The sequence below is a fragment of the Notolepis coatsorum genome (assembly GCF_963971535.1).
Source record: "Notolepis coatsorum genome assembly, chromosome: 5".
NCBI classification, from domain to species: Eukaryota; Metazoa; Chordata; class Actinopteri; order Aulopiformes; family Paralepididae; genus Notolepis; species Notolepis coatsorum.
Window position 1 is genome coordinate 173,442,983 of NC_140169.1, and position 13,845 is coordinate 173,456,827.

The following is a 13,845-nucleotide window of genomic DNA, read 5'->3' on the forward strand; positions in this document are numbered from 1 at the left end:
CCCCTCCCACCCCCTCCTAATGTACAGTTTCCTCCCCCTCGTATGTATATATTTTCTGTTAGGATCTCTGTTTAACAGTACTGTATATTTGTATATATTGTATGTCACAAATGTAACAGTACTGTATATCTGTATGTCATCATGTATGTCATTAATGTCATGATATATATCTGTATGTTGTGTATGTCATAAATGTCATTATGAATTGAAAATGGGGGATCCTGATGTAAACAAGATGAAAGTCTTTCTCTGGTCTGCATCCCCTTAACAATTGTGTGTATTGAGCCATACTGTATTGTGCCCATTCTGCAATATGTTTTCAATCAATCAGTTTTCAATCAATCAATCAATCACATCACACAATAGTCTAATCATTAGACTATTGTGTGATGTCATTATTCAGTCTCATTCTTAACCATCAATATTTGTTAATTTTATTACTCACATCTGATATATAATGCCATATGTACTTATTTTCATTTTGCATCTGATCAAATAATACAACAATTTAATTTGAAAAATTAGACCAAATTTATGAACTTGAATGAACATGTATTTGTTTATATTATAAATCAAAAACTAACAAAAAAATCGAATGGAAAATAAATAGTTGTATGGCACTTAACAGCATCATTTACCTCCATTTACCTCCTTGGCAAATAACCAGCTGTATTTAGTTTTCCAAAAGGTCCACTGACTCGGTCCCCAGCATGTTGGTGGTTGAGCAGGACAGGAGCAGGGCTAACACTACTAGCACTAGGCGTGTTCGAGATGGGATAGGCGGACGCAGATCTGCGCAGGTTTTACTACGGCCTCGCCAAGCGCGTTGCATGACGGTTAGAATGTTGTCCGACTTGCTCTGAAAATCTGACGAGGCGAGGCGCGGAACTCTCGCGGGAGCGAGCCACGCACAGCCTTCAGAGCGAGGCTCCACAGTACCTCTCACTCGGCTGCTCCCAGCTGGGAAGCGACTTGCTACGGTCGCGCAAAGCACCTATTGGCTCAGAAAAGTTGTCAGTCACCAGCCACGTGACAGCCAGGGAGTTATGAGACGTTTGATTGATTGATTGATTGATTGAAAACTTTATTATGTTATGCGTTATCATCATATCATCATGATAAACTTCAAGCTGTCAGACACACACACATACACACATGCGTTGTCTGTTTTGCCTCAATACTGTATATATAATTCTGTTTTGCCTCAATATACATAGTATAAATATATATATTGATGCAAAACAGAATTATTGTGTGTGTGCGTGCGGCCAGGAGCGCGCAACAAGATGGTATACATTATGGTATATGAATAGTATATTCCACTATAGCAGTATATGGTGTGCTGTACATTTGAATCTGATCTAATTTTGCACACGGCCATCGCATTATAATGAGCTGGACAGGTGTGTAATGTGTGTGTGGTGACGTGAAAGCGTATCTGCCATGCGAGACTAGGCGAGAGGCTCTCGTGAAATCGGCAGTGTCCGCCTTTTTAACTCCTCCCCCGGCTTCACTCGGCTACTCTCGTCTACTAGTCGAGGCAAACCGAAATCCATCTCGAACAAGCCTATAGTCAACCAGTAGCGCTGCTAGCTGCTGCGCTAACAGCATTAGTCAAAGACGAAGCTGTCCAGCCTTGTACAGCCTTGTGGCGGGTTAAGCATTTTTTTTCGGAGCATTTTTTTTCGGCGGCACTGTTTACTTTTTACTTGAGTCGCAGTTGCAGGACATGAGGACCATGGGCACTGGGCAGCCTACTGTTTAACGTTACATAACGTTAAGCTGGCTACTTCTTCTTCACCAAATGGGTTGGAGTAGCGTTAGACATGCTCATGGGCGACACATAGCGACTTGGAGGTGAAACACAGCCTATTCCACAACATTAATTACTAGGTTATTTTAAAAACTGAAAAGACAAATATTATCTATTAACAATTTATTTAGGTAACATAAATCATACTAATTCGTACATTGAAAAAAATATATATAAAAAAAATGTAATATACATTTTTTGAGAGACCCCCACAGGTATTGTTGACAATGGGGGCTCAGACTCTATCTATGGGGGCTGAGCCCCCATTGGCCCCCACATAATTCGAACACTGCACACACGTACACTGCACACACATACACACACAACACAAACCACCTACCTTGGCTTGGAGGTCCGGCAGCACCCCCCCTTCTCTACTATCTATGAAATCGAGGAGGTCGGTGGACGGGACGGGTCTCTCCAGGACTAGCAGTACCTCCTGCTCCAGGCGGTACCAGTCCAACAGGGCCACGGCTGCGCTCTGTCCTGGCTCCCCTGCTACCCTCAGCAGGAGCTGCACCTCCAAGGGGACCTCATCCGTTGTTGAGCCTGTCGCCTGGGTGTAGGTGACTCCGTCCTGGATGTAGGTGATGTTGTCCATGGGGATGTGTTTTATCGCCACCTACAGGACAGACACAAAAACACTCTTCTATTGTCTGCAACACTAGAGACACTGTCAAGCAAATGAGAGACACTGTCAAGCAAATGTTCTATGCATGTGTGTGTGTGTGTGTGTGTGTGTGTGTGTGTGTGTCAATTAACTTTGAATCTAATCAATTCAAAATGTAAACTGAAATAGTCGTTTACATGATGTTAATGATGGGACATCCATTGATTGATTGATTGAAAAGTTTATTAACAGATTGCAGAATGGGTACAGTACAGTACAGCTCAATACATACAATTGTTAAGGGGATGCAGACCAGAGAAAGACTTTCGTCTGTTTACATCAGGGTCCCCCATTTTCAATTCATCATAACATATATGACATACATGACATACAGATAGACAGTACTGCTACATCTATACATTTATACATATCAGATTTGCAAATACAGTACTGTTTGTGATACAAAAGTGTCCAGAAAAGAGTGTATATACCATTTGGCGTAGAACTGTACATTGGAGGAGGTTGGGTGGGTTGGGTGAGGGCTGTACATTGGAGGTGGGGGGGGGGGGGGGGGGGGTGGGGGGGGGTGGGTAGGGACACACACAATTTTACACTGTACATTGGAATACTGACAAAGCCTTACTTGGTCATTTACTGTACAACTAGGTTAGGACATTTGTAGGGCCAGTTTCTAATTGCAGTCTCCCGTAGGTGTCCCTTGAGAGTGGTTTTGAAAGTGGGTAGTGATTCACATTCCTTTACAGCTTTAGGTAGGGCGTTCCACATTGATGTGGCATAATTGCGAAATGTGTTTAGTCCCTTGTTTGAGCCGATCTGGGTTTTACATGATTTGTGGAGCTCCCTCTGGTGTTGTGATCGTGGTATTCACTGACCTTTGGGAAGTATTTTGACATGTACATGGGTACCTTGGTCGCATAGTGTATCTTGTAGACCAGGCCCATTGCAAGTTGCTGTACTCTGTCGTCTACTCTAAGCCATCCTAGGTTGTCAAAGTGGGCAGGGTGAGGTGGGTTCTAGGAGTTAGGTCAAGCCAGTAGTCTGACTAGCTTGTTTTGAGATGTTTGTAATTTGTTTTTAGTGCCTTTGAGGTGCTTTGGTACCATGAGGTGCAAGCATAGTCGTAGTACCCTTGAATGAGTGCTCCTGCTAGAGTCTTCAGGGTATTCTTGTTTACCAGAGAGGAGATCCGGTACAAGAATCGCGTTCGTTGGTTGACTTTTTTATTACATGGATGCCATTTTGTCACAGGAAAGATTAGCCTCTAGGATGGAACTCCATTCTTCTCATGTTGTCAATAGGCTACATAATTCAACCTTCTCGTGTCTGAAAGTGTTTAAATTTTTTACTTTGAATACAAATCACTTTCTTTCATTGAACTGATCCCAACCCAGGTGTATATGACTCACAGGTAGCTCGTCCTCTTTGCGATAGCCGGCCAACACGGTTCCAAAGGTTCCTCTCCCCAGCATCTCCTGTTGCTCATACCGGAGCTCAAAGCCGCTTTGACCTGCTTTGACCATTCCTCCTCCTCCTCCTCCTCCCTCCTCCTCCTCCTCCTCCTCCTCCTCCTCCTCATCATCTGTCACCACAAGATGGAGCCAGGGGTGCAGCAACATCTCCTCTAGGTTGGTCGTCTACAGGGTCTTTAGAAAGACATCTCCGCAACATATCCTTGCATCTTGGAGGGTGAAGGAGAGCTAGAGAGGAGAGAGAGAGAGAGAGAGAGAGAGAGAGAGAGAGAGAGAGAGAGAGAGAGAGAGAGAGAGAGAGAGAGAGAGAAGAGAGAGAGAGAGAGAGAGAGAGAGAGAGAGAGAGAGAGAGATTTTGGTGAAAATCTTTGCTGTGTGTAATATGTTTGCATTTACATGTTAAGCTCTTATCTAGAGCAGGGGTTCCCAAACTTTTCAGGCCAGGGCCCAGAAAATAAGGCGTCCGAGAGCCCCGGCCCAATGCACATCATCAGGCTATTTTATTTTTTTTATTTGCTAGGCGACTGATTTTTTAAGCCAAATATCACTTCAATCCTATTAAGTTAGTTCAAGTTAGTTATTCATTTATATGTGCTATTTATGAGAGGGCTAACTTGATGCAAAATAATAATGATAATAATAATAGCCTCATTAAAATACTATTGTTGCTTCGGTTGTTTTCAGCGTTTTATGTGCATAATCTGTTATTTAGTTTGAAATGTTCGTTGAAATAAGTAGATTTTTCGTTTTTATTAAGTTAATATAAAACCATATAGTCACATTTTAGAATACAATAGAATATAATTTTAGAATACAACTAGAAACACTGTCCTGGCCGCGTGAATATTAAAGGCAACAAACTTGTGTTCGGCTTTTCTCTGATTGGCCGCGCCCCCCCGCTCCCACGCGCAGGCAAGCGCAGCCGTCCCACGTCCCAAATGAAATCCAAAGAGCAAGCGCGGCAGCGCGGGCAACCAACTTGTGTAGTGTTGGGCTGCTGTTCCAACGCACTTGTGTTGGGCTGCGGTAGCAGTGGAGCGCTGCTGACTGATTATTATGTTTCGCGTTTTTATACAGTTATGAAATAATAAACACTGTTAGGACTCGCAATAATAAACACTGTTACGACTGTCTGACTCTTAATAATAAACACTGTTAGGACTATCTGACTCTTACTAATAAACACTGTGTTAGGACTATAAACACTGTTAGGACTATCTGACTCTTAATAATAAACACTGTTACAGTGTTAGGACTATCTCGAGTCACGCGTCACTACTGTAACTAGAAACTCTGGGTGTCACTGTACATCAGTAACGTTATTTCGCGTTTTTAACGTCAGCGGGGCGATGCGGTGGTTTGTCCCCGGCTAACGTGCACCGCCGCCGGCTCTACTCGGTCCAGCTCCAGCAGCAGCGGCCGTTCCTCCGTTGTAGAACGAAGCCCTTCAATGACCGCGCTCTCATATTTTGCGAATGCATAAACTATATCTTAAATTATGGCTATGTGTCTAATATGGCTGTCGCTTATCAATGACTTCGCGACAGCCATATTAGACACATAGCCATAATTTAAGATATAGTTTATGCATTCGCAAATATGAGAGCTCTGTCATTGAAGTGGGTGGTGGCAGTGTAACAGCGTTCACCCTGATGTAAAGTAGCGATTTTTATTGTTTTGTCATGACAACCCAATTACATAATCCAACATATGTGTAAAGAAACAACATATTCCAGTTAACGGTATATTTTTTAATGATTCATTACGGTATAAATTAGGTTAACTGGAGCTGTGGAGGCTTCTTGCTGAAGAGCCAGCGGGGCGACGCGGTTGTTTTTTCCCCGGCTTGTGCGCCGCCCGCGGCTTGACTCGGTTCAGCGTTCACCCTGATGTAAAGTAGCGATTTGTATTGTTTTGTCATGAAAACCCAATTACATAATCCAACATATGTGTAAAGAAACAACATATTCCAGTTAACGGTATATTTTTTAATGATTCATTACGGTATAAATTAGGTTAACTGGAGCTGTGGAGGCTCCTTGCTGAAGAGCCAGCGGGGCGACGCGGTTGTTTTTTCCCCGGCTTGCGTGTGCCGCCCGCGGCTTGACTCGGTTCAGCTCCAGCAGCAGCAGCGGCCGTTCCTCCGTTGTAGGAAGCCCTTCAATGACAAGCGCTCTCATATTTTGCGAATGCATAAACTATATCTTAAATTATGGCTATGTGTCTAATATGGCTGTCGCTTATCAATGACTTCGCGACAGCCATATTAGACACATAGCCATAATTTAAGATATAGTTTATGCATTCGCAAATATGAGAGCTCTGTCATTGAAGTGGGTGGTGGCAGCTTACTAACAGTAGCGATTTTTATTGTTTTGTCATGACCAAACATAATCCCAACATAGATAGGAGGTGTACTACTGTATGTCAAATGTCGGTCATGTGGTGGAAGAGTTTAGCACAGTCGCACAACAGAACACCAGTGTTTCTAGTAGATATGTTTATACATATATATATACATACATATATGCGCATGCGCAGCCACTCTGCCGCGACTGCCGCGTCTCTCTTGTCTCTCTTGTCTCTCTTGCCGCAAGGCCGCGTGCTAGTGGATTGATTGATTGGCCGTGTGGCCAATCAGAGAAACGCTGAACGAAAAGCTGAACACAAGTTGGTTGCCTTATTGGCCAATCAGAGAAACGCTGAACGAAAAGCTGAACACAAGTTGGTTGCCTTTAATATTCACGCGTCCTGGCCTGCTTCTAAGTTCAGTGGCCTGACAAAAAAAAAAATATAAAAATATAATTTTTTTTTTATTTTTATTTTTTTGCAAATCATCTCACGGCCCACCCGTGGCTGCTCGCGGCCCACCTTTGGGTCGCGACCCCGACTTTGGGAACCACTGCTTAGCAACTATAAGTGCTTAAGTGCTCCAGTAAAGTTTGCACAAATTCCAGTATTGGCAACATAGCAAGTAGGCAGAGAAAGCAGCACTAAGAGCAGGTTAACAGCCCAGTCAACAGCCTGAGAACAGGAAGCCTAAAATAAAGATGTTCCACAATGAATGACTAGGTTACTAACAACAAGGACGCTTTTTGTGTGTGTGTGTGTGTGTGTTTGTGTGTGTGTGTGTGTGTGTGTGTGTGTGTGTGTGTGTGTGTGTGTGTGTGTGTGTGTGTGTGTGTGTGTGTGTGTGTGTGTGTGTGTGTGTGTGTGTGTGTGTGTGTGTGTGTGTGTGTGTGTGTGTGTGTGTGTGTGTGTGTGAGCGCGTGTGTGTGTGGGTGAGCGTGTGTGTGAGCGTGCGTGTGTGTGTGAGTGTGTGTGTGTGGGTGGGTGTGAGCGTGTGTGTGTGTGTTACGACCCTGGCTCAGAGGGAAGCAACATAAGGGCACACAGACACCAATGGTCTGTGTTTAAACCAAAAGACTATACGTATTATCCTATTCAGTGCAAACTAAAGATCAAAGTGGTGGAAGGGGGAGAGACACTGTTTCAACAATGTCTTCTAGCAACAGTGACCGTGCATGTGTGGGTGGGGAAGTGCCTTTGAGCCTGCCAGGCAGGTGTCCAATTAGCAGCAATCAGCCAATTAGCAGCAGTCAGCTGCAGCACAGGACACAGGATTAACATGGTACATAACATCTCCCCCACCAAAATGGTTGCCCAGGAGGCAACAACTACACATCAAACCACCAAACAGTGAGTCACTACCACAAAGCGGCAATGGGTCGGCCCCTGTCGAACACGACCATCAACCTTGTCGAATGCTCCCCACTGTGGAACATTCGACAATGCTGTTTAAAACAAAAAACAACACTGTCCCGATTCTCGGGCAAGCGAGACCTCACAAAAGGTTCCTCCACTGCGGTATATGGCTGGAGTGGGGCAGGCTCATCCTCCACTGAGGCGTAAGGCTTAGGACCCCATCGACAAACCAAGACCTTATTACATATGAGCTCCATTTCAACAGGCCTCTCCACCGATACCGACCTGTCAAAAAGAGACTGCAAACCAAAATCAATATGAGAGCTAAGCTCACTGCGCTCAACAGGACAGAACACAGAAAAACAAAAATCATAGGTCTCTGATACCACCACAGCGCCCATATCCATTCCTCCTGGCACTGGCAGTTCAGGATACTGCAAATCGTGAACATCCAGAATAGGATGCACCGCCTCAGGTACGGCCCACCGTCCCTGGAACATGGCAATACATCAGTCACAAAAGCATCTGGAATACCATCCAAAATGGCGTCACACAAAATAACATTGTCATGATCAAAATGGTTGCCACTCATCAGACCAGGTCGTGAAGGCGGCTCCTGCTGTACAGGACACAGGTAACTAGGTTGACTAGCATACCTAGCATACCCAGTGCCTGGCAGAGAGTCAGTGTGGACATGTGAATCAATATCAGAATCATCAACTGACATACTGGGATCATCCCTGCCCACAAGTGAAACATCATGAACAATAGAGCTACTGTGGGAAGGCTGGCAGCCTAAGCCAGGCCTTGTAGCTTCTTCAATTAGAACGGTGCCACATGAATCAACAACATTTCTCATAGCATCCTTCCCACACTCATCCTCCAATTCGTCCATGGCCTCAGCCACCGTACAGGCTGGGAAGACCTCGAGACACTGCGCTGCCAGATCATCTCCTGCCACATGCATATCCGGCACGCATGTCACCTTCGGTTCCACCACCGGGCCTGACACAAAGGCACAATCAAGAAAATCATTATGCAGAGGTACATCCACAGTGTGCATTCCAAAATTCTCAACAGGGTCACTTTTCAATTCAACAAAGAATGTGTCACTAAGTGTAACGTCACAATTTGAGTTATCAACATCATGGCTGTCCCTTCTGTCCTTTGACATTGCCCGTGTTACAGCGCACACAGGGAACACTCCTGGATGTCTCTGTGCCAACCCATCAGGGACCTCAGAAACCACAGGGATGGGAATTACAACTGGAGTAGCCAGCACTTTGCCACCAGCCAAATCATTCCCTAGAATGAAGGACACACCTTTTATGGGAATGTGAGAACATACCCCCACAACAACATTTCCTGATACTAAGGGAGAGTTGAGTGTGACCTCATGCAAAGGTGCATCCACAAAGCCTCCTCCAAAGCCTTGAACAACGGCACCGGAATGCAATGAAGACTTTTCTGAAAACGGCAAAATCCCCTCCAGAATGAGGGACTGAAAAGCTCCTGTATCTCTCCATATTGTTATAGCCTACTTTGACTCTAGTGCATCAGTCAGGGAAACAAATCCATCCATCATAAATGTTGAGGAGCCCTCAAGCTCTTTTTTCGCACCTTTGATACTCCCCCCATCACCCTCTAACGTCGGCATAGGTGTTCTGCATACGGTTTCCACCAGAGCCACAGTTTTGACATTTCTCTGTTCAAGCACAGGGCACCCAGCAACGATATGACCAGGCTCCTTACAGTAGAAACATATAACCCCCTCTGGAAATGCACTAGCAGAACCACCAGGCCTCGGAGTAGAAGTAACCTGATCAGCAGACACAGGTTTTGGGAAACGGCCCCCCTGAAAAGGACGCCTACCCCTGGACTCAACACGTTATTCCTCCACAAAGACGGACTTGTGTGTCAACACAAACTCATCAGCCAAGACAGCAGCGTCGCCTATCTTCAATACCTTACGCTTGTTTAGATAAGTGGGAACAATATCAGGAACACATCTTTTAAATTCCTCTAGGAGAATCAACTGTCTAAGCTGCTCCTTTGACTCTGCCTTCTGAGAGGTGCACCATCTATCAAATAGGTTTTCCTTCTCTTTTCCAAATTCAACATACGTCTGTCCCTCTGACCTGCGATAGCCTCTAAAATGCTGACGATAGGCCTCTGGAACTAACTCATAAGCCCTCAATATGGAAGCTTTAACAAGCTTATAGTCAGCACTTTGTTCAAGGGACAGAGCAGTATACGCCTCCTGTGCCTTACAAACGAGGACACACTGCAGCAGCAGCGTCCAGGCCGTATTAGGCCACTTCAACGTGGTTGCCACCCGTTCAAAAAGGGGAAAGTACCTATCCACATCCTTCTCAAAAAAAGGAGGCACCATCCTAATATTTTAGCCGACATCAAAAATGGAACACGACTCTGAATGCAGAGCACCCGCCTGCAAGGCAGCAAGCTTATATTCAAGCTCCTTCAGCGCAAGTTCGTGCTCCAACAACCTAACCTCTCTCCTCTCCTCTTGTTCTAGTTGTTTTTCCTTAAACGCTAACTCTCTAAGCCTCCACTCCGCCATACCAGACAGTAGCAGAGACACGTCAGAAAAAAGAGGCTCCTCCACCCTCGCCACAAGCACCTGCTCCTTAATGAGTAAAGCCCTCAAAGTACCCAAGGCAGTTGTTTTTAAACGCTTCTCACTGGCAGTAAGCTCCACATTGTAGTGCACAGCAAGCTCCAGAAGCTGCTCTTTGGAAAACCTCTCCAACAGCTCATCAGAAGGGTTATCAACAAAATCCTTTATGGTAGCCATCCTTACTGTACCAGCGCCACAAACTACTCACTTTAGAGTTACCAAAAGTTGCCAAAACCACTCTAGCATACACACAATTTATCTGAAGAACCACTAAAGAACCAGTGAAGAACCAGTGAAGAACTCTACTGGTCTACATGCACCTCCGAGGCCTTGGATCAGTTATTCACCGCCGTCTGTCCGTGGTCCTGTCAACTGATTAACAGTATTAACAGACTGTTAACAGATTAACAGTCAATGCGGTTTCATTGCTGGGTTAAGTACTTCCATTTCTATTCACATAATACGCCTACTTCATATATCTACTCCATTCACATATATGCCTACCACTTGTATCTATTGCTATGTCCGCCTACTACAATCTCATGAGCTGTCTAACGCCTGTCCCGTCTCCCTGTCTCCCTATGACTTGCTGTCCTGGAGTGTTGACCGGAGTGTTGGACGTCCCGTGACGAAGGCCGGGAGGTTGCGACCCCCTCTGCGTGCCCCCCTGTCTCCGGAGGTCTCGTAGTGGTGACCGGATGTCCCGCGATGATGTCGGGGAGTTCGTGACCCTCTCTGCGCCGCCCCCTATCTCCCTGTCTCCGGCTGTCCCTGAGCAACGACCGGAGTGTTAAATGTCCCTTGACTAAGACGGGGAGGACGTGACCCTCTTTGCGCCGCCCCTGTGCCTCAAATAGATTGCTATCAGCTCTATCTTTAATCTTTCAAAATGTTCAGTTGCTATCGCTATTAGCTCTATCTTTAATTTTTCAAAATGTACAGTTGCTATTGCATGCACTCATCTGTGTTCCACTACACACATGAGTGCATGCTTACCAACTGTCCGTCTGCAACACTACTATCACCAACATCTAAGAAGGGAGATCCCCCCTTGAATGGCCCGTCTAAGGTTTCTCTCCTCCACACTGCCTGTGGAGCTTTTTTCCCTATTGTTAGGTTTTAGTGAGTTTTTCCTTACCTTCGCGTGGGGTATGTCTGGGAGTGCTTGCATCCTTTCATTTACTGTATTTGCATCCATCTAAAAATGTTTGCACCTTATGGTGTTCTTGTTCTGTTCTTGACTTATTGTTATGTTTTCTTCTTGACTTGTTTAAAGAAGATCTGTACGGCCCATGGGGACATTAACGTGTGTTGTCGGGCCCTATAAATAAATTTGATTTGATTTGATTTGAACCAGTGAAGAACCACAAAGAACCACGAAGAACCACTAAAGAACCACTAAAGAACCACTGAAGAACCACTAAAGAACCACTGAAGAACCACGAAGAACAACTGAAAACCATGAAGAACCATGAAGAACCATAAAGAACCACTGAAGAACGCTGAAGCACCGCAAATGGCACACGGCAAATGGCAACCCACACAAGAGAACCAACGCCCTTCAGTAACACAAACCAGTGAGGCAAAACCCCCCTGTGTTACATTAAAAAAAAATATATATAACAAACAAATTCAAACAGGTGCCCCTTATAATCTGATATGACTACTCACAGCTTCTACATCTACACTGCAGTCAATGAAGGACTGCCAGGCCCACCACATGTCTACACCAAAAAAATACATACATCAGACCCTAACACACTACCTGTATTTTCTGGCACCCTAACCTACCTATACTGAAGCTAAAGCACTATAGACCTAACCCTCTTCAACCACACCTGCTACCAGCCAAAGATCATATTGACCACCAACCCGTCAAGTACATGGTATGGTACAAGACAAGTAGATGGTACTAATCCCTTCTATGACTGCCCCAGGGGTAAGTGGTACACAGGAAGCTACAAACAGCCAGAAAAGAATGACACTACCTACATGTGGTGTCCACTAAACTAAATATTTTAACAGCATACAAGTAGTCAAATCAAATCACAAATTAAGGGCATACTCACCTGTTTGAAGACCGGCTCAAGCCCCCATCAGATTACACAACACCCGATCACTACCCAAACCACAGCACCAAGACACACCATGCAAGAAGGAGAAAAAAACAACAACAATCCTTTTCTCTTTTTTTTTGTTTTTTTTTTTCTTCCTTTACCAAAGGCATTTGCCTAACCAAACAAATCTAGGGGTATCTGTTTTCCAAATTCAATCCCGGACGAGCGCCCAATTGTTATGACCCTGGCTCAGAGGGAAACAACATAAGGGCACACAGACACCAATGGTCTGTGTTTAAACCAAAAGACTATACGTATTATCCTATTCAGTGCAAACTAAAGATCAAAGTGGTGGAAGGGGGAGAGACACTGTTTCAACAATGTCTTCTAGCAACAGTGACCGTGCATGTGTGGGTGGGGAAGTGCCTTTGAGCCTGCCAGGCAGTTGTCCAATTAGCAGCAATCAGCCAATTAGCAGCAGTCAGCTGCAGCACAGGACACAGGATTAACATGGTACATAACAGTGGGTGTGAGCATGTGTGTGTGTGGGTGAGTGTGAGCGTGTGTGTGTCTGTGTGTGTGAACGTGTATGTGTGTGGGTGAACGTGTGTGGGTGAGCGCGTGTGTGTGTGTGTGTGTGTGTGCCTTACCAATGTAGGGATCAAGGTAGACGATCTGATAGGGGTCCTTGAAGGGGTCGTAACCATGTAGCATGTAGTACAGCACCACCCCCAACTGCCACACTGTGAACTCCACTGCCTTGTAGCCCTCAGTGAGATAACACTCTGGAGGACGGTACGTTCCTGGAGAGAGACAGAGAAAGAAAACAATATGAAGAGAAGAAGAAGAAGAGAGAGAGAGAGAAGAGAGAGAGAGACAGATAGAGACAGATAGAGACAGAGAGAGAAACAATATGGAGAGAGAAACAATATGGAGAGATAGAGAGACTACACGTCTTAACAACCTGCCCACTATACCAAGACATCAGCGACATGCTTCCCACAAATTGCAAACACCCAAAGAGACTTTGAAATCATTGGCAAATAACTCAAAACTCCCATACCTACTGGGAGAAATACAACAATGTGCGAACACAGCAGCAAGATTTGTGAGCTGCTGTGACAAGAAAAGGACATCCAATGGAATGCAACCACCATAAAGACTGTCAATCACACAAAAAAATCCTTCTGTACTACTGTCAAAGGTCACAGCCAGCAGGACCAAAGGATGATGACCTCTCGGACACCGGAGGGAACACGTTCTTTCTCCCCCCTACTAGATTTTGGTCTGAATACCAAAATCAAAGGCGACCAAACCACGAGTCAAGACGGAGAGGGTCAAGTCACCATGTCAAGCCATACCCCAGACACGCTGAAAATTAAAAACATATATCTGTTTGAATAAAATTTAATGAGCATGGCCCTGATTTCAAGCACTGAAGCTGGAAGACAGTGATTATGAAAAGATGTATTCTTTTTTTCCTACGTGTGTAATACTGTAATACTGTATAATGCTGTGTTCACAATGTCTAA

General features: G+C 44.9%; 2 protein-coding genes across 2 annotated transcripts in view; both read right to left on the reverse strand.

Moving 5' to 3' along the window:
* LOC311228468 (serine/threonine-protein kinase pim-2-like) overlaps positions 1-3,964 on the reverse strand; it is a gene marked incomplete at its 5' end in the record, with an annotated part of 31,669 nt that extends 27,705 nt beyond the window's left edge. Inside the window, 2 exons of the mRNA XM_084314374.1 lie at positions 2,154-2,435; positions 3,851-3,964. Of these exons, the coding sequence (XP_084170500.1) occupies positions 2,154-2,435; positions 3,851-3,964 (396 nt within the window). The remainder of the gene's footprint in view (positions 1-2,153; positions 2,436-3,850) is intronic.
* A 55-nt stretch (positions 3,965-4,019) lies between these two features.
* Positions 4,020-13,845, reverse strand: part of LOC311228469 (uncharacterized protein) — a gene marked incomplete at both ends in the record, with an annotated part of 109,132 nt that continues 99,306 nt past the window's right edge. The window contains 2 exons of the mRNA XM_084314375.1: positions 4,020-4,141; positions 12,964-13,116. Coding sequence (XP_084170501.1) covers positions 4,020-4,141; positions 12,964-13,116 — 275 coding nt within the window. The remainder of the gene's footprint in view (positions 4,142-12,963; positions 13,117-13,845) is intronic.